The 20,010-nt window shown below is 51.5% G+C and overlaps 1 protein-coding gene across 1 annotated transcript; it reads left to right on the top strand.

Moving 5' to 3' along the window:
• Positions 1-9,244: 9,244 nt before the first annotated feature.
• Positions 9,245-19,628, top strand: Cox10 (Cytochrome c oxidase assembly factor 10). Its single transcript, XM_018639964.1, has 5 exons — positions 9,245-9,336; positions 9,806-10,001; positions 15,331-15,563; positions 18,872-19,039; positions 19,390-19,628. Exons 1-5 carry the CDS (start codon positions 9,306-9,308, stop codon positions 19,626-19,628), a joined length of 867 nt encoding a protein of 288 aa, XP_018495480.1. The 5' UTR covers positions 9,245-9,305.
• The last annotated feature ends 382 nt before the right edge of the window (positions 19,629-20,010 follow it).

Genomic DNA, 20,010 nt, shown 5'->3' with positions numbered 1-20,010 from the left:
CACAGGCAGACCTGGGAACTGAACGATTGTCGGGCAACGTCACGAAGGCAAATACAGAATCTTAAAAAATACATCCTCTGAATTGAATGTGCGCCTCCGTCGACGATGTCCGACCTCAGATTTGAATGATTTCTTTGATTCCAGTTTTGGCCTCGTGAGTCTCGCTCCGTACTTTGATGAATTTGACTCGTCACGACCCCATCATCCAGATGCGACGTCTCCGTTGATAGCTTTACAAAGAAAGTGTAAGTCAGAAGCGCTCGCAGCAGCTCCGGTTTCAGCACACCGTGGAGGGAAACCCAATTTACGCTTCCAGACGTCGACAGTGACGATGTGGATTACATGAACGTCTCGCGTTCTCTTCGGCCTGCCTACGTTCCGTACTCGTTGCCTTTCGATGATCATATATTGAGTACCTTCAGCTATAGCGCTCGATTCCTCCAACAATAGTAAGCTCGACTCGGGCTCCGCGAGGGGGTCGGGAAAACTCCGATCGAACTGACGCATTGCAACGATTCGAATTCTCGAACCTAATCGAATTTCAGTTCCGAGTTAAGAGATGTTGTGGGCTGGATGAAGAAAATGGATGACATCACGAGGGAGCTGCGTTTCGAAGGTGCGAATGATCCGAAGATCAATCACTGAGGGGATGCATCTGATCGATCGATGCCTAAATTCCCTTTCTATGCGAATTCATTCAAGCTCCATATGTTGACACGCATGTATCTCATCGCAGAACGGATGCTCGGATGGGTCAGGAGTCATCGAGAAACCGCTGCGATCAGGACGCAAGACTTCCTAGATTATATGCGGGGACAATCTCTGAAAACACCAGTGCTGTATTGTACCGAGACCGATGGAGTGAGAATTCCCCTACTCTCTTACGTCCTTCTCTGCTTCAACAGAGCCTTCGAGCCCGTAAATTGCGACGAAGAAGATGGGTAATTACAGAGAATTTTTCCTCCTTCCACGCCCCATATCGGTGGTGAGATCGAGCCTGCGAGATTACCCTCTATCGCAATTTCCCACTCGCATTTTCCAGGGGGGATTCCTGCAGCACGCAGTTCGCGTGGCTCGCCCCTGATTAGTTTGTCCCCGTGAGGCCGTTCGGTAATCGAATCTCCGAAGAGAGGGAGATACGATCATAGATCGGAATACCGAACGAGAAATAAAGATATGGGAGAAGTTATGAACTGAGGCAGTACTTGAATGAGCATTCATCGTCCCCGTGCTCGCGAATGGACCATTCTGAAGAACACATCAGACATCGAAGATTTTTGCCATGGAAGAGCCGGGGATCGTTCCGGCTGATTCCGGGTGGCTCGACTCTCGGTCCGGAGGAGGGCTTCCACGAGCTCTCTCCCCATCCTCAACGATTCTTCGTCACGATAGTCGCTCGGCCATTCAAGTGAAGCTGCTGAGACTCCTCGCTCTAGAGAATACCCAGGCGACAAGAACTGCTTCCAATCAAAGGATTTCTATCGTAACCTCTAGCGCAGCGTTTCTCAAACTAGGAGGACGCGTATCCCCGGGGGAAACGCGGGAGAAGTTCAGGGGAGACGCGGAGGATCCCTAGAATTCCCGACCGACCGATTTTTCTCCTCAGAGAGGTCACGCAGCTCATTGCTAGTCTACAATCAGTCTTTAATCATTGTACGATTGATCGAGGAAGCCATATCCCATGGAGAAAACGGCACTCTGACATGTTCAGGTCGGAACTGAACATTCTCGGATCTACGGTGATCTCCTTGGGAGACGCGAGCGCCCCTCATAAGGCTTAGGGGAGACGTGGGGGCGAAAAGTTTGAGAACCGGATTCTAGGAGTGACCTGAGGATTGGATCGAGCTTCGGATTCCAGCGGCGGGCCTTCGATTCTCGCTACTCTCGTATAACGTTTCTCTCTTTCCCAAAATCGATCGTTCCTCGCTGGGGGGTTCTCATCTCCCACCCTGTCCCGCTGGAACTTCTAGGATTTCCGAAACGTCTGCGCGGTCACGGTGATTCGATGTTCCATAACGGACCCGATGCTGGGATAAACCGGCGCCGAATGGTCGCCGTGTTGTCCGGCTGATGTTGAAGTTGAAACTAAGCTTCAAAATGAGCTTTTCTCTGTGCTTTCCCATAAGCTGCATTGGGAGATCGGCGAAGAACTTGCTTCTGACGGAACCGAATTCCGCGAGAACATCCGTGCTTATTAATCGACAGTTACGTATGGGGCGATTGATTGGAGAAGTCTCAATGAACGAGGGGCGCTCCTACGGGGTTCATTCCCTTCGGATTGGGCCATTAGGTCGGTCACACAGGCCAAGTGTTGTTCCTCATTCGTTGCACACGCTCCAAAATGAGCTTTTCTCTGTGCTTTCCCATAAGCTGCATTGGGAGATCGGCGAAGAACTTGCTTCTGACGGAACCTCGATTTTCTCCAGTCACCGCGCTTCAGAAGGAACTCCCATCGTTCGAAGGATGGCAAGGGAGCGTGTCAACTGCACAATTAGGATGCTCGGGTGAATCCTTTTCAAGGCACAAGCGCACGATCTCGATCCTGGTCAACGGTGTGAGATTCCCCCTCCGAGAAGCACGATATCGGCCGCATGAGGTCTATCGAGAGGAGTCCTTCATTCAAAGCTCCAATCAGACTGGCACAATCCATACGATGGAGAAAACTTCATCGAAGAGCATCGACTCTATTATGGCCTTGGAGTCGGGGCAACAGCCCGCACGCTCCAAAGCGAAAGTGGTTCGGACAATTTGTGGCCCTCCTTACGGTCCGACGGAGTTTCCTGACTCTGCGGATTGCGAACTTTCGCAACTAATTCGATCCTAGGGCCGTCTCTAATAGAGAGACAGCCTCCGTTGAACCCACAGCTTTTGGAATAGAGGACGGGCTTTCTCTAATGAACAGGGACATTGGGGTAGGGATGAAAATATCCGAGAGCAGAAAATTCTGTTTTCTCGCACATATCTCTCAAATATCGGATGCCAGTATGGGCGGCTGGCCGCGATTCTCCTGTTGTAACTTCGAGGTAATGCATCCAGGGTTCGTCAGGAAGATCTACAAGAAGATGATGGCGAGGTTTTCTTCTCGAATGTTTTCTCCGATTAGCTCGGTATACAGAAATGAATGGTAGGAGGATACGTCGATACAGCACAGCCGGACGGCGTCTCCATCGTACATGGCGGGGGGAGCGATCGTCTCCAAATCGAAGCTTCCTCGCCTTCACAGTCTTCCTTTGCGGAAGAGGAGCCTCGGGGAGAAGAGAGTCGACTAGCACAGGAGATCGGAAATTCCTTCAAGAACATTTGATTGATTCACGTATTAGAGTTTACCATTCACTATTTCCCTCACCCGGTTCGAGAACTCCGCACGTGCAGATTTCGTGCCGGTGATACGTCGCGATTTTTGTCGCAAGTAGCGAGCACCCAGTACCGGTCGATCGGAATCGTCGTCGGCGAGGATAAATGGACAAAAGCCAATCGGCTTCGCCAGCTCGGAAGCTCAGTCTGTGTTTTTGAGACGACGAAAGTATCTCGGAAAGCGCCACCGGAGATGGAATCCGAATTTTGGATATCTCGTGCCTTTTGCTTGGGTGTGCTCCTCAAACTGATTGCCGAGCTCGCTCGACTTAGACTACGCGGACGGGGACCGACGGATTTCGGGCGACTCAAATTGCTTGGATACGCTGTGCTCGTTGGAGCGGTTTACTGGTGCTCTCATGCGCCGGCGGGTTCGCATTCCGAGGGCGTCATCCGGGGTGGTGCCAACAAGGGGCAGGAATCACATGTCCAGAGGAAGAATCCGACTTTTCACTATCGGAGACCGGACGGAAGTCTTCTCCGTCTCAGCTACGACCAGCTACGAGAGGAATGTGGCCGAGGAACGGTGTTCACGGTCAACATCAGCCAGGTTGTGAGCAACATGACACTGAGAGAAATCGATACCGTGTTGCACGAGTGGTACGGCCAGATCTTCCTCTGGGATTGGCCACCGATCAAGCTGACGGTGTTATTAGTAATGGAGCTGCCGGAGGTACTCCAAAGAATCGAGGACGAGAAGATACCTGTGAGGGCGGACGGTTCAATGGACGTCAAAAAATCAGGAGATGCCCACTACAGGATCGCGACCGGCGAGGGGAAGTCACTTGAAATCTCGGCCTCCAGGATTGGAATTTGGCAAATAGCTGCGCGACTCAGAGCCTTTGGCGTGAGAGTGCTCGCTTTTGGAAGGGAAGAGATTTTCTCGTGGAGGGAACTTGACGATTTCCTCTCCGGTGTCCTGGAAGTGCGAGACTTCCGTGTGATTCTGTTGGGTTATTGGAAGAAGATTCATAGAAAGCACTTGATCGAGATCTATGAACATGATTCCCGGCGCCAGATCGAGTTGGAAGACAATTGGGTACCCGTAGACGGGTGGGTTCTGGACTTCTTGCGACAAAAAATTGACCCACCCGAAGATCGAGGACCAAAACCAATTCAGGATATAGCCGAACGACTTCGCCCATACTACAGCTGTGTTGATGGTGTTCCTTTCTATGAAACCAATGTCGATGGACTATGCTTAGTGACGTCGCGAATGAAGAGAATCGAAGAGCAGAGGTGAGTTTTCGTTTGGTCACTTACAGGGGAGCTGGTTCCATTCCTGCTCATTTTCTCCAACGTATGTATCGGAACGGAGTCCTTTCATTATGTTTATTAAACCCATCACTTCGTGTTATAAGTCATACTACTACCAGGACCTTCCGCCACAGTTGTAGTTCTAGGTGTGATCCTTGGTAGGTGGCCATCGCGGGATCGCCTGCAACCGGTCGCCTCCTCCATTGGTTGTCCCACCGTCGTGAGTAGTGATCTCGTGGCTGGTCCCGGTCAACCCAGGGTTCCGAAAGCCAGGGGCGCGACGAAGTAATTGACGCTGAGCTCGCTGTACTTCTAAAGTTTGAGAGTCTCCGCTCTGGCGCATGCAAAGCCCGACGACAGGCTTCCGGCGTCGACATATGAATGAGCGTCGGGGGCTTTTCCTCCTTCGAAGGGCACAAGCGTCCTGCCATCGGGTCTCGCCATCGTTGCGGCATCCCTGCTCATTGATTCGCGAACGGATTTCTCTGCGAGATTATCCTGCGAGCTATGCTCTGTCGAGCGGGATCAGGAGTACGCTCTGAAGCTTTCCGCGCGTTCACGGCTCTAAGTTTCTCCGGATGCCATCGGAGCGACCCAGATTCGGAAGAACTCAGCTCAAGCAGTTAGCTAAGTTTCCGCAAACGACAAAGTCTATGGACACAAGTTAGCGTGTGTAAGTCGGACCTTGACGATGCTCAGGCAGAAGCGTGCGTTGCGGATATTATCCGCGGGAATCCGACGTGGAGGTCCACTGACCTCGTGATTCGAGAGGGGCCTCTCCATCCTTGCGGATTCGTGGAAATGAATGGAATTAGATGAACATGCCAGTATCAACCTTCCATTGGTTCTCCGATCGTTCCTAGCTCGAAAAAGATGAGAACAATCGAAAAACCGCAATGACAGATGACGGAAACCGATCCGCGGATGACGGAATCCCGAATAAAAGGTCCTGGAGATAATTTCAGACAATGACCCCGTTTCTTCCAGACCCCTGTTCAGCATCGCCTTCGCTTACGTTGCCGGACATTGCTACCACAGGCAGACCTGGGAACTGAACGATTGTCGGGCAACGTCACGAAGGCAAATACAGAATCTTATATAATACATCCTCTGAATTGAATGTGCGCCTCCGTCGACGATGTCCGACCTCGGATTTGAATGATTTCTTTGATTCCAGTTTTGGCCTCGTGAGTCTCGCTCCGTACTTTGATGAATTTGACTCGTCACGACCCCATCATCCAGATGCGACCTCTCCGTTGATAGCTTTACAAAGAAAGTGTAAGTAAGAAGCACTCGCAGCTGCTACGGTTTCAGCACACCGTGGAGGGAAACCCAATTTACGCTTCCAGACGTCGACAGTGACGATGTGGATTACATGAACGTCTCGCGTTCTCTTCGGCCTGCCTACGTTCAGTTCTCGGTGCCTTTCGATGAACACATATTGAGTACCTTCAGCTATAAAGCTCGATTCCTCCAACAATAGTAAGTACGACCCGGGCACCGCGAGGGGGTCAGGAAAACTCCGATCGAACTGTCGCATTGCAACGAGGCGAATTCTCGAACCTAATCGAATTTCAGTTCTGAGTTAAGGGATTTAGTGGGCTGGATGAAGAAAATGGATGACATCACGAGAGAGCTCCGTTTCGAAGGTGCGAATTATCCGAAGGTCAATCACTGAGGGGATGCATCGGATCGATCGATGCCTGAATTCCCTTCCTATGCGAATTCATTCAAGCTCTATATTTTGACACGCATGTATCTGATCGCAGAACGGATGCTCGGATGGGTCAGGAGTCATCGAGAGACCGCTTCGATCGAGAAGCAAGACTTCCTAGATTATATGAGGGGACAATCTCTGAAGACACCAGTGCTTTACTGTACCGAGACCGATGGAGTGAGAATTCCCCTACTCTCTTACGTTTTTCTGTGCTTCAACAGAGCCTTCGAGCCCGTAAATTGCGACGAAGAAGATGGGTAATTACAGGGCATTTTCCCGCGATTTTTCTCTCCATTCCTCCCTCCTCGCCCCATATCGGTGGTGAGATCGAGTCATGTGAGCCTACGAGATTTCCCTCTATCGCAATTTCCCGCTCGCATTTTCTAGGGGGAATTCCTGCAGCACGCGGTTCGCGTGGCTCGCCCCTGATTAGTTTGTCCCCGTGGGACCGTTCGGGAATCGAATCTCCGAAGAGAGGGAGATACGATCATATATCGGAATACCGAACGAGAAATAAAGATATGGGAGAAGTTATGAACTGAGGCAGTACTTGAATGAGCATTCATCGTCCCCGTGCTCGCGAATGGACCATTCTGAAGAACACATCAGACATCGAAGATTTTGCCATGGAAGAGCCGGGGATCGTTCCGGCTGATTCCGGGGGGCTCGACTCTCGGTCCGGAGGAGGGCTTCCACGAGCTCTCTCCCCATCCTCAACCATTCTTCGTCACGATAGTCGTTCGGCTATTCAAGTGAAGCTGCTGAGACTCCTCGCTCTAGAGAATACCCGGGCGACAAGAACTGCTTCCAATCAAAGGATATCTATCGTAACCTCTAGCGCAGCGTTTCTCAAACTAGGAGGACGCGTATCCCGGGGGAAACGCAGGAGAAGTTCAGGGGAGACGCGGAGGATCCCTAGAATTCCCGACCGACCGATTTTTCTCCTCAGAGAGGTCTCGCAGCTCATTGCTAGTCTACAATCAGTCTTTAATCATTGATCGAGGAAGCCACATCCCATGGAGAAAATAGCACTCTGACATGTTCAGGTCGGAACTAAACATTCTCGGATCTACGGTGATCTCCTTGGGAGACGCGAGCGCCCCTCATAAGGCTTAGGGGAGACGTGGGGGCGAAAAGTTTGAGAACCGCTGCTCCAGCGGATTGACCACGGCTTGTCTGGGTGGCTCAGAAGGTCGCTGTCCTTGTCCGCGAGCCCCTGCCGGACAAAACCGAGGGGTTGACTGATGGAGAGAAATCGATTTATCTAGTTGCGACAGGACCTGCTGCTGAACTTGTTGATGATGGCCGAACGAACTCTATCCGTTGAAGTGCGAAAACCCGACCCGCTCGGTACTGGAGGTGGTTAGGTTCACCTCGTGAGCGGCACCTGGAGACGCAGTCCAGATGATTCAGAAGCTGATGCATGTGGCTGGGTGCATAATGCACTGCGGCCTGAGCTCCAGCTCCGGTGAGAGCGGCGTCGGGTTCCTTGGGTGGATGGTGCCCCCGGCGGCAGCTGAGGATGCCGTCTCGCCTCTCGCTATTCCCTTCCTCGAGCTGTCATGGGAGCTAGACTCGATCGCGGTCGCTATGCCGCTCATTTCCCCATTATCAAATATTCAATTGATTCTTTTATCAAGATAACAACCGACCATCCCCAAATATAATTTCACACCCCCTTTCAAACCCATCCACACGGCAGCAGTAGCTTACCTTTCTTATCGGAGGAATGACAGTGGTGCGCGACGACCCCCGCAACCCGCCATGTGGGCTCCGCGTGATGCTTGTGATTTATGATTGTGTAGAAGTCGACCACCAAGTCATCGGGTCATGTGTAATGCGGAAACTGCATGAATCCCGCGCGAATTCCCGATACGGACGAGTATGCGACAGTCTATGCTAGTAGGGGCTTGAATTGAGTTATCGAGACCTTTCGGGAGGCGCCCTGAGATCCCACAGTCATCTGCTATTATGAATGCGAATACTCCACGCAGTGTCGTCTGCTAGAGGTGTTCGAAAAGGTCGATGAAATTTTTTCGGTGCACACATAGTGGAACTTATCGCGAAAATGAATCTCCTGAGAGGGCGAGAAGTCCGAGGCGCTCACTAGCACATAGTTCCAACTGCGATATTGCCAATGAATGAGGTGAGTCCTGTGATCGCTCGGAGCAGTAGCGCCGCCGGAACTCGTTTCAGGGTCACGGGACGGCTCCAGGATGTTCTCTGGACTCTCTCAGTCAGAAAGGTTACCCCGCGGACGCCTCGATGTGTCTGATCTCTTCCTCCCGATGGAATCGCGCGAAGAGTCGAATGGGTCCGCGCCGGAGCCCTCGGTAGCGAATCCAAACGACGGGATCCCCGGACGGAAAATTCCGCGTGTGGATCCCTGACAGCGGGACTCTTAACAATAGATCTTTCCCATCCGAAGAATCGTAACCCGGAACTCCGAGGTTCCACGTCAGATTGCAAGCCCCAAGGTCAAAGAATCCTTGACGCTTGATTGACGCTCGAACTCTTCTATTCCAGGCAACATGTCGTTGACACCCGTTTCATACATTTTGAAGCGGCATGGGTCTATGGTCTATTTGAAGCGGGTACTGCCGAGGATCGATCATCCTCCACGACATTTCTCTCCTCTGAAATCTATCATTAGGTCATTGAGCGCTGCACCTCTACCAAAGACAGTCAGAGTGAGCGAACAGAACGGAGAAGAGGACGAACATTTGGTCTACGTCGCAAGCCGAGGTTTGCTGCTCACAGATGAACAGCGACAGAGACTGGATGAGAAACAGGTCGGCCTCAACGGGACGGTCCCCCTCTATCATGTCAACTGCATAATACGCTCGAAAATTCAAAACTCCGGAGTCTCACGTTATTTTCCTCCTGTCGCAAGGTTCTGCCCGTTGCTCCACGGGCTTTGGAGCAGCGAGAGAAATTCATCGTTCGAGACTTCAGCATCCAGGAGTCTCTGAAGCACATGGTTTCCCTCAGCAAAATGAGATTGACAAGTGAGTGGAGTTCCGACCGATTTCCAGGCTTCTACGCACGTCATATTCGCGGAGCGAGGCTTGAGGGGGAGAGCGCAAGATTTTTCTACCCATTTCACGGAATCGTCCACAACCGAATCCCCTAAAATGAAAAATTTCTTCACCGTGAATTTATACTTCTGGACGGGACGCGTCGAAAGGAGCGAGTTAGACCCCAGTCACTCTCGAATAGAGTCGTGGTCGATTCAGCGTCGAAGGACCGCCTAGAAAGAGGGTCCTTCTTCTCCTCTCTGTTTAGTTCACGATTTCAGCTTAAGAATTTCTAGGCCGATAGATTTAGTTCGAGCTTGTTAGATCGGGTGTCCTCTTGAAGCATCCTTGAAGGGGAAAAAATCTTGAATGCTCCCTTTGAGTCGAAGGGAAAATGCACCCTAGTCTCTCTGTGCGAGCCGGAACCGGCGAACTTCGCTGAACCGTCTTTTTTTTCAAGGTCTGGTCGTGATCACCACAATGGCTGGCTACGCGATGGCACCGGGAAGTTTCTCGCTCCTCACGCTGAGCCTAGCTTCCGTGGGGACCGCATTGACATCATGCTCTGCTAACGCAGTCAATCAGTTCCTCGAAATTCCTTATGATTCGCAAATGAACAGAACCAAGAATCGAGTCTTGGTTCGAGGCTACATGAGGTGAGTTCACCGAGTACTCCTCCCAGCGTAGGTGCACCAGCTCAATCGGATGGCCCATCGTCCTCGGGGTCTGATGCATTGATTTCTTCTTCATCTGCCGATATCGCCTGCTGAACATCGGATTCTCCTCGGAATCCGTTACACATTGTGGCTTTGATTGTCAAGATATCGGCGCGGCAGGTCGCATTCCGCGTTCACCGGGTTCTCTCAGATGCCGGGCAAGCGTGTGCAAGTAAAAAGAGAGCGCGAATTCCCGGTTCGAATTGAGTACGATAAATCTGGCCCTTCCCCCGACTTTCGACGTAAAGATTTCCCGTTTCACCCCCACCCGACGGTCCACCCGCTGGCGCTGCTTTTGCAGCCCATCTGGGCATCGTTTGAGGCACGAGTAGTGATGTCAGCCTCATTCCAAGATTGAAATCACCACCCATTTGTGCACTTGGGAGGAATTGGGCCTAAACTCGGAGTTGTCGACCACCGAATTCCTTGAAGCGATCCCTCGCTAATTTCTCAGACCATGGACATGGTTGACTCTGCCACGTCATCATAGAGAGCGGAACTTCACTTTCGGAAGCCTCTCCCCTGAAACAGCGATATTTCGAGCTCAACCGATTTCTTCTGAGCATTCGAGGTACGGAGTGCATCGAACATTATCAGATGGCAGGGGATTCCGTCGCCGATACATTTGTTATTCACGAGGCGAGCGTTTTTCTTTGTTTGCCATGATGACGGACGCCGCTGGAGAGGCATAGACAAGCGGACACGCACGCACGCAAGCGAATGGGCAGACAGGTGTCTGGAAATGTGTGGCTTGTTCGTACGGGTGAGAGTCGGCGGCTTTTGAGACGAAAATGAAGAAGACGGAGCCGGTGCGGTCGCGCGAATGAGGTTCTTGCCAAAAGCGAGGAAGACTCGCTTGAATGAACAGCGCCCGAAGTGTTCGAATATTCAACTCTATCCGCAAAGCAGAGCATCCGGAGTCGGAGTTGCTGCTCTCCATTCGCTGAGCGCAATGTCATGCGGTATCCTCGGTAGACTCGACCTACTCGCAACCTCAGGTCGACGCTTTCGAATCCTTTTATCCTCATCGGTCTTGAAATATTTCTCGGACGATGATCCGTATCCGTATCTGATATCTCGGATACACACGGGTGCCTAAGGGCGGGTATCCGTATAATTTCTCTCGGTCAGGTCCCCTCGATACAGTTTCATCTCCCTTGTGTTGGGCTGTGGGTACGGCGTCTGTTGGGAAGCGTAAAGCAGTCGGAGTCGTTGTTCTTTTCCGTAATTATGACCGAAAGAATGATCTTTCTCTGTTATCATCAGCCAAGTGATGGTGATGGAGATGCTACGGAACGAAGAAGCTGAAATCGTCGGTCGTTAGAAGAACATGCAGATGCGAATAGAAGCCACGATACGACTAAATCCCCGTCACCGCACGAAGCGATCATCTGTCAGGAGCCGCCTGTCAAACTCCTCATGCATTTTCCATCAAGAGCGAATGTCGAATCTACAGAGCAAATCCCCCATGCGGACATCGTCCTGGAACGACTGGCTCTCGAATTCGTCTCGACCGTGATAGAATCGGCTTGAGTTTTCTTCTGTCCCGACCAGTTCTCACATGGTACTCGCCATCATCGGTCTTGACTTCTGGAACACTCGATGACAGGCGATCTATCGGATGCCGCAGCCTTCCACAGACCGCGATTCTCCGTCGGGGCGGAATCATGCGTCTTGCGTCAATGAAAGTCCCAGAGACCGTGGCGGCGACGGCTTTATGACTTTATGAATCAGTGCCTTTTCCCCATTGTCTGGCTCGACTGACTGAGTGGAGCTGTCGTTAACGTCCCTCCAGTTTATGAAGTGTACCTCCATAATAGATCGACGTCGACGTCGCTGTTTCGGATCCTCGATCTGATCCAAATTCTCCAGAACGGGAGCTCGATGGGCTTCAATTCAAAAGAATTCAGAGAGGGAGTCGTCATAATTCATTTCTGGAGAACTTCTCTTGTGGTCCGCGCCGTTCCTCATGGAGGTTCTCAAAATTTCTTCGCGGAAAGTTTGCTAAGCTTCCCGTGTAAATTCCATTCGATTCCATTCGGGTGACTACGCACACAGCAAATAACCGATTGATTGACTGTCTGATGCATTGATTGACTGAGTGATCGCCAGTCGACATTGTGGATTTGCGCTGGCCATCCGAATCGGCCGCGCCACGACCGCAGCGAAGTACCGGCCGACCGATCGGGCGACTGGCGACAGCCATTTGATAGAGTCTTGACAAAGTGTCGGGCGTAGTAATTTCTATGGCATTGGAGATGTTCCCCTGTTCATATTCAGCTCGGAAGGGTTCAGTAAACTTTTTGGCGAGACTCCAACTGAGTGTGTGTGTGTGTTTCTGTCAGCCGTGCGCAACTGCGAGGGCTGTCTAACGCAGTGCCGACTTATAATGAAGCACCTCGGCCGATGGATACGCCCTCGGTTTGTGGCGCACGATCGCATATTCCGTGTCAGGGCTTGTTTTGCCAAAATTGTTTACCTTGTATTGTCTCCGAAATAATTTTTCCTCCGTGATGATGATACGCATAAATGATATCGCGTCCTCCGTGGACTTCTCCTCGCTGTAGGAGCTAAAGGGCTCCTGCTCCTGCGATCCGCTTCCAGTGGATCTGAGATGGAATCCGCGAATCGGAAATTCCGTCCATTCTCTCGTAGAGCCGTATGTGGAATTATCCATCTGTGTGCAGTCGCATGGACGCTGACTGCCGAGCCGGTGATTTTCGGTGAGGGGGAAAATCTATACAGAAATTAATTCTCGATTTGCGGTGAAGTGCGATCGACTCTCTCTGATTAAGAGCTGGACAATCAGATGATTGATATAGGGGCTCTCTATTCAATGGGTCGTAGTTCTCTGTGATGATGCTGTTCGCGCATGGACGATGCTGACGACGGCCCGCGTCGACGACGACGATCGTGAAGGGTTGAGCACCCGTCCGGTTTGCCCTGGTGTAGCGAGCAATTCCATGCGAGTGAGGGCTCGGACAGTGATCACCTGAGAAGAGTTGAGCACCTCATCATTTCCACAAGCACATCTCTCGGTTCGGGATGTTCTCAAGGTTCTCTTCTAGCCGAGGAGCGCTCCTTTTTCTTCTCGCTCGCTCGGTCAACGAAGCAGGAGCCGCCTGGAAGGCGAAGCTTTGTTCGTGGAAGACAAAAAAAACGACGCTCCGCTCGTCAACCAACGCCGCCGCTGCGGCTGTCGTCCAAGAGAAGGGAACTCTTGCAGGCAAATAGGAAACCGATAAAATTCCGCGGAAAGAACCGAATGGTCCTCAATCGAAAGCGTGCACAGTGCTCGTCCGATTTCATTCATCCCGAGGGCTCTCGCACTGTTTCAATTTTTTATTCGGGTGCGCCGAGCCCTGTGATCCTCGGTTTCTGTCTTGGAATTATTTTTCTTCCCGTGCCTCCGATAAAATGTCTTGCTTCTAAATGGAGGGGCTCTCGAGAAGAGGGAGACTCGCGTTTTTTGGTGATCAGCCGAGTCATGAATAAGCACGGGGACTGGCCTGAATAAGCCTTGGACCGCCGGAGATGCGACTCGCTCCTGGGAAGTCCGAAAACGTCAGAACTTCCCTTTTCTGTGATAAAGAGTAAAGTGGCAATTTAGAGTCAGTTCCCTTCTTGTGTATCAGAAGACGTGCGCAAAGCTTTGAGCGCTTCAGAGAGCTTTCCCGGTGCTCGGTATGATTTGCCGGTAGCCATCGCGGCGTTTTAATTCCAACTGCAGAGCTCTCCGATTCCACCGTGGACCCTGTAAATCATCCGATATCCTGAGAGGCTCATAATAACTGCATAAATGAGCGTGGAGTTCGGTTCCAACGGGTAAATACCCAGCTATGGGGAAAAAAATACTGCTCATTTCACCTCATCTCTAAAGAACCTGGTAGGAGAAAAGGTGTCACTTTCTTCTTCAGGGAGACAGTAACTCCAAGCCCCTGCTCGTTTTCAATTCGATGGCTCCGTTTGGCTCTTGGTCCCGTCGATCAAGCCCTCAGTCCTACACCGATTGACCGGAATTAGTTCCATATCCAAAAATCTCAGCAGCCTCCTACAGCGGGAAGGATGCAAGCGGTAAATGCGAAGTGTCATTTCCCATCTTCCCCGAGGAGAGAATAAATCTCCAGAGGCTCCGGGAAAATTTTCTGGTTGAATAGTTGTGGTCTGGAAAACTCCAGCGAGCCATTCGTCGTTGAATTTATGCATTTGTATGGTTCATACCTCGAGTGCATTGACCTGTTGCGTAACCTTCACCTCGGCTTTTGGCGGCTTTTTCGGTTGTTTAACGTGCGGAGCAGCAGAGGGCTTCGGTCAAGCTCCGAGCCAGCAAGTATCCTCTGCCGCGGACCAATGAGCAACGCGAGAAGGGAATTTATTGAACCCGTTTCGGTTAGGTGATTCGACGTTGTGTACATTCTAGCTTAGAGCCGGCTCGGAGCGGTCGTTCAGGACTGGTTTTCCGACTAACCGTTGGAAGAGCGACGATGACTAAATGCAACGAGCGGGCACGGTAGAGCTCAGAAACGTATAGCGACCGAGACCCGGCGGGGATGGAGACGACCAACCGACGGCCTTACTGCAGCCAGCTCGATCGATGAAATCATCAATGTAGGTATTCAGTGAGATGAAATTTGTGAACTGAGATCCGGATTGAAGGCCGGAGTCGGACTTGGAGAATAGACAAGACTGACGCGACGTCTGCCCGCTCACTCGGTGGCTCCGAGAGCCACAACTTGTGACAGGCAGGGATTTGATTGAAGCGCTAGACACTTGTTCGCTCTGGAACATCGCCAGCCGTCCGACCGGCAGAGGCTGATTTTGATACAATAGGACGCAGCCACAGAGGCAAGACTTCACCAACAACAACGAGAGTCGTGGCAGTGGCAGAAACAGCAACAACGATTCTCCGCTCCGGCGGCCAGCTCGAGCGTGACATGGAAAGACCGTGGAAAGTCAGCCTGTAATTCACAATTCGACTTTGTATCACAATCGAATGCCATTCGGCACTTCGCGCATTCGCAAACTTCTATCGATCCTCCTCTGTGTGCAGAAGAAAAAGCTGCGAAAAAATCATCATTCATTCCCCAGACGTCACTTAAGACGTCGGGTGTACTCTCGTTCTTGCTTGGAGTCCGGGCCGGGGTTCTTCTCGCTCCCGCCAGAAAAATGTTACAATTCGCGGCAATTCTTTGGCGGAAGCCCGAAGCGTTGGAAGAGACGGGTAGTTCCAATTCCTACGAACCGAATCTGATTTTTTCCTTCGTTTCAGCCCCCTCGGAGCGCTTTCCTTCGCGGCCGTGGCAGGAGTCGTGGGCGTATCGACGCTATACGCTGGTTGCGGGGCGTGGACAGCCGGTCTCGGAGCTGCCAACCTCGTGCTCTACACTTCGGTGTACACCCCCATGAAGCGGTTTCACATTGCGAATACGTGGGTGGGGAGTGTGGTAGGAGCGATCCCGCCTGTGATGGGCTGGACGGCCGCCACCGGAACTCTGGACCCAGGTACGTGAAAGAGTAAATCTCCTACATATCCGGGCTCTGCTGAAGAGGGTAGAACGATGACAGAGGTTTCGGACGTCGTTCCCGATCGAGAGTGAATTCCGACGTGAGTCCGGCTAAATTCGCGGCGAATTTCAACGCTCATTCGGGCAGATCGGGATCCTGGGATGGAATTATGGAATCATGGAGCTGTCATTGGATATCACGAGCAGTGTTTCCAGTTATTCCGAATGGGTCGGGACTCGCCGCGATCAAATTCCCGATTCAGAAACGTTCGAGATAGCGAAATAAAATGGGAGATCTTCCCGAACACGTCATAGAAGCAGGCGCCGGGTAGGAAAGTAGTAGAAAATTGCGGTCTGTAATCACAAAATCCGCTGCGAGACCCTGTTCGGGAATCGTCTGGAGAACTCCCGGACCGATGCTTGGCGCGTGCGAAAATGGAATAGCGGCGAGCGAAGGAGAAACCGACAGGTTCCAATGACTGATTGATGGACGCGTCGGCTCCCTCTATGCAGCAATACCTTTCCATATCGAGAGATGTCGGAGTGGATGAGAAGAGAGCTAAACTGATGTAGACGGCTGGCAGGTTATTGGCTGTCTCTCCGGATCGCCCGTCCGAGCGTAAATACTCGATTCCCCGTGTTTCTGTTTCTTCTCTCGTTCGTCTTTCCGAAATGATTGCTGCGCGTCAAACATCATTCGGTTCATCGGTGATTTGATGTCCGTCTTGCTGAATTTCCTCGTCGAAGCCCCTCCGTGGAAAGTGTTTTCGTACGAGACGCCTCCTCGCCTTGAATTGGGAAATATCTCCACGGGAAACGATAGGATTACCGGGGAAAGGAAAACGAGTCGGATGAAAGTCGGACTCCTTCCGCGAACGGAGCGCTCGACTACGACGGGGAAATCACAAGCCAGAGCCGCAATCTTGGGTTTCCATCTTTTTTTCACGCGACACGAAGCCCGCATCGAACGTTGCAGTGAAGCGATCAGAATCAATCAGAGAGTCATTCGATCTGATCACAAAGACCGATTGGAGCGGTGACTTTCGTCCACGTAATCAACTTAATCTCGGTGATCAGGGGCGGCGGCGCGGTGATCGGTGATCGATGTCAACCGAGTCGAGCGGTCTGATCGGTCTCCGTCGGAAAGCCTCCTTTTGAAAAGCGAATCTTTTGTTAGTCCCTTATTGAATTCGGAATATTCCTATCGGCCCGCGCGTTCTTTCCGTGGGGATTCATATCGGAATCTTCCACGTTCCATGATCACATGAGACATGAATTAAATCTGGGGAAATTCCTCATATTTCTCATGACCACCGCCTAGGAGCATTTGAGGGGGGGAGGGGGTTTGCCCCTCCAAGCTCTTTTCGGAGTCTGAAAGACGCTTCCCGCGATCGTAGGGAGAGATCGGAGCGTCAACGGGTCCGTGGCTGGAATCGTGAGTCACTCGAAAGCGTTTTTTTTTCGCGAGACATTCTGGTTTTCCTCGTTTCTGGTCGCCGCGCTCGCTGTTGCTATCATCGGCATCGAGCCTGCTGCCGCTGGAAGTGGAAGGAGGCAAAACGGTCTCTTTCCACTCACAAGAAACACTTGCCCATTCGACTAATGGCGCTGCTAGTTAACAAGCGAGGGCGATCTTTCGCAGTTTGGCGTTTTGCGTCAGTTGTGCAGTTGTGCGTGCATTTTTCCGTATTGCTCTACGGATATGACGTGCTGTTGGACTCGTGTGAGCGGACATGCCCGCAACAGAAATGACTTGTCGGCTCGTGCGCTCATCTTCATAGGAGATTGCTGGTTTGGCAGTGAGGTTAGCTGGTTGATCGAATACACAACCGGCGATCTTAGCTGCCTGGTTGGCGATCTCGCACTTCACCATCTCGATGATTCGACTCCCCATGTGCTCGTCGGTAGCGGTGATCTAATCTGCCCAATCCCTCCCCCGCTGATGTTCTGGGGAGGTAGGTAGTGGGAATCGTGCAGGAAGAGCATCTGTTGGATCCCGGGGATCTGGAAGGGAGACGAGGGCTCGAACCCCAGTCCAGGATTGCCTCCTTTCATCATCGATATTTCCACCCTGTCGTGTTCATCGTTCTCCTTCCCTAGAGTCTGAAAATTTTCGCTCGCTCTCATGTCAGACAATGACCGTCGGTCTGAATATTGTATGCGAAGCTGGACGTTTCCCGAGGGAGAGCAAATACTGTCATCAACGACTCATGTCAAGGGAGCGTTTCTGCTGCTACTCTGCTGCCCAATCTGTTTAGCTGTCAGGAATTCCGATCGAACAAACTTGCGGGCTTAAGGTTTCGTGGTAGGGGTGATCGGCCAGGGTTCTAACTTGCGAGTCTGGGGAATCTCCTCGCTCGATTGGGATTACGCGTCACAGCATTTTTGAAGAATGAAGTCTCTGACGCCAAAATGTTCAGAACTTTTGCGGCGAAAATGTTTTCCGATCGATTCTGTCTACTTTGGGAACGAATGACTGCATGCAAAGCGATGACGTCATGCAGTGCAAGGGTTCAACGCCTACGAACTTCGGGCTGTTCGAACAGCGCATGTTTGTCACGTCGTAGGACCAAGGAATCCCAGGGAGAAAACGCGCTCCGAGAAATATTTGAATTATATGTATGTCCGGGAGACGATTCACACCACCCCAATCAGTGATGTGCGGGAAAATCAATGGGGTTATCCAGGGCCCGGAGCCTTCCGTAGAGTCGGTGGAAGGCTAGAAGGTTCGACAATGTAGGGAAATCGGGACAGAATGTACGATATTTTTGCTTAATCTAAAAGCTAAACCTCCAAGTTGAGGCGGGTCGGAGAAAATTCTAGTCTGAGCCTGCGAACAACAGCCAGGACAGAGTCGACCGCCAGCGACATCCCAGAATGCTTGAGCGACGTCATTTACCCTGATAGTTGCGTGCGGAAGCTGCAATTATGAGCGACCACGAAATCTATAGAATCGTTCCAGGCCAGCGAGAGAAAAAGGGTTTCGGGTCCGCTCTTTTATTGCATGACCGATCGAAGCTCGTTCGTGTGAGTTTACGGCGAGATTCGTCTTCTTCGCGCCGCCGTCGCTGGCAGACGCTCGTACGGAGGAAAAGCGATCGTTTGGCAAAGCGATTGCGCATCGTTTTGTATGAACGCTCAGTAATTTTGACGATGCTTGAGATTCATTGGCCCTTCGTGACTCACGATATTCCCCGTTTACTGATGCTCGTCGCTGAATATGCACCGAGCGACTCGGGAAATCGTCAGACTCCGGTTTCAGCGTATCCGAATAGAGTTTCCTCTTATTTTCTTTCCTTCGCGCAGGCGCACTCCTGTTGGGAGCGGTTTTGTACTCATGGCAGTTTCCTCACTTCAACGCCCTATCGTGGAACTTGAGACCCGATTACTCGAGAGCAGGCTACAGAATGATGTCGGTCACAAATCCAGATCTGTGTCGGAGAGTCGCCTTGAGACACAGCGTTGGCATCACCGGTAAGTTCGTGTTACGTGTAGGAGATTGATCTAATACAATCATTCCTTCCTCGTCCCACGGAAAACCGTTCCTCTTCAGCTTCGGAATCCTAATTCATAACACAAAAACATTCCGAAAGAGGGACAGGGGCTTGCGAAATCCTGTAAACATATTTACTAATACGTAAGGTTTCGTCGAGCATAAGGGCAGAATAAGCGCGACTCTGTGATTGCAATCGATCACGGAAGTTGTGTGATAACTGATTGAGTGTCGATGGAAAACTGGTTCTGATGTAATGTTCGCTGGGAACGAGTAGGTGTTCCTCTATCGATGCAAGCCTTTCGTAACCCGAGTCACTCTTGTTTTACAGCACTCTGCCTGGCATCTCCGCTGTCAGACGTGGTCACGTGGACTTTCGCCGCAACTACACTGCCGCTGAACGCCTACCTGGTCTATTGCTCCTACCAGTTTTACAGAAACGCTGACAGCCAGACCTCTCGTAAACTGTTCCGGCTAAGCCTTATTCATCTGCCGCTCCTTGTGATCCTGATGATTCTGAGCAAAGACACAACCAAGACAAAACGAGAATCACTGCCATCGAACGTTTGAGCTTGGTTCCCCTCAGAGCGGCGATCAACGGGGCCGAAGATCTATTGGGATGCTGTCGATCAGCACTTCACGTCAGGGGAACGCGGACCGCACTAGTGAGCGTGAATGCTTCCGGAACGGCCTCCGAAGCACTTCAGTACAAAAGTGACAATTCCTCGCGCGCTTTCGCCGCGCCGGGACCGGCCATAGACTCGGACGGGTCTCTGAGACGCTACATATGTGATTAGGATTTATTTAATGAATAAAATAAAGAAAAAAATCATATCCAGGTTTCGTTCGCGACGTTGCTCCGCATGGTAGCTCCGTAAATCTGACTGAATCTAGGAGCGTTGCCGAAATTCGACGCCGTGTCCAGAGCCTGGTGGGCCTCGATTGAGCTGGT

The sequence above is a fragment of the Galendromus occidentalis genome, unplaced genomic scaffold, assembly GCF_000255335.2.
Source record: "Galendromus occidentalis unplaced genomic scaffold, Mocc_1.1 scf7180000077468, whole genome shotgun sequence".
Lineage (NCBI taxonomy): Eukaryota > Metazoa > Arthropoda > Arachnida > Mesostigmata > Phytoseiidae > Galendromus > Galendromus occidentalis.
The sequence above is the reverse complement of the archived record's forward strand: the minus strand, read 5'-3'. Positions and strand labels throughout refer to the sequence as shown.

Excerpts from the sequence above, each read along its gene's own strand:
- Cox10 (XM_018639964.1), top strand. The coding sequence starts at position 9,306 with ATGGTTTCCCTCAGCAAAATGAGATTGACAA. Across the intron at positions 9,337-9,805 it reads CAGCAAAATGAGATTGACAA|GTCTGGTCGTGATCACCACA; the intron begins GTGAGTGGAGTT and ends TTTTTTTTCAAG. Across the intron at positions 15,564-18,871 it reads CACCGGAACTCTGGACCCAG|GCGCACTCCTGTTGGGAGCG; the intron begins GTACGTGAAAGA and ends TCCTTCGCGCAG.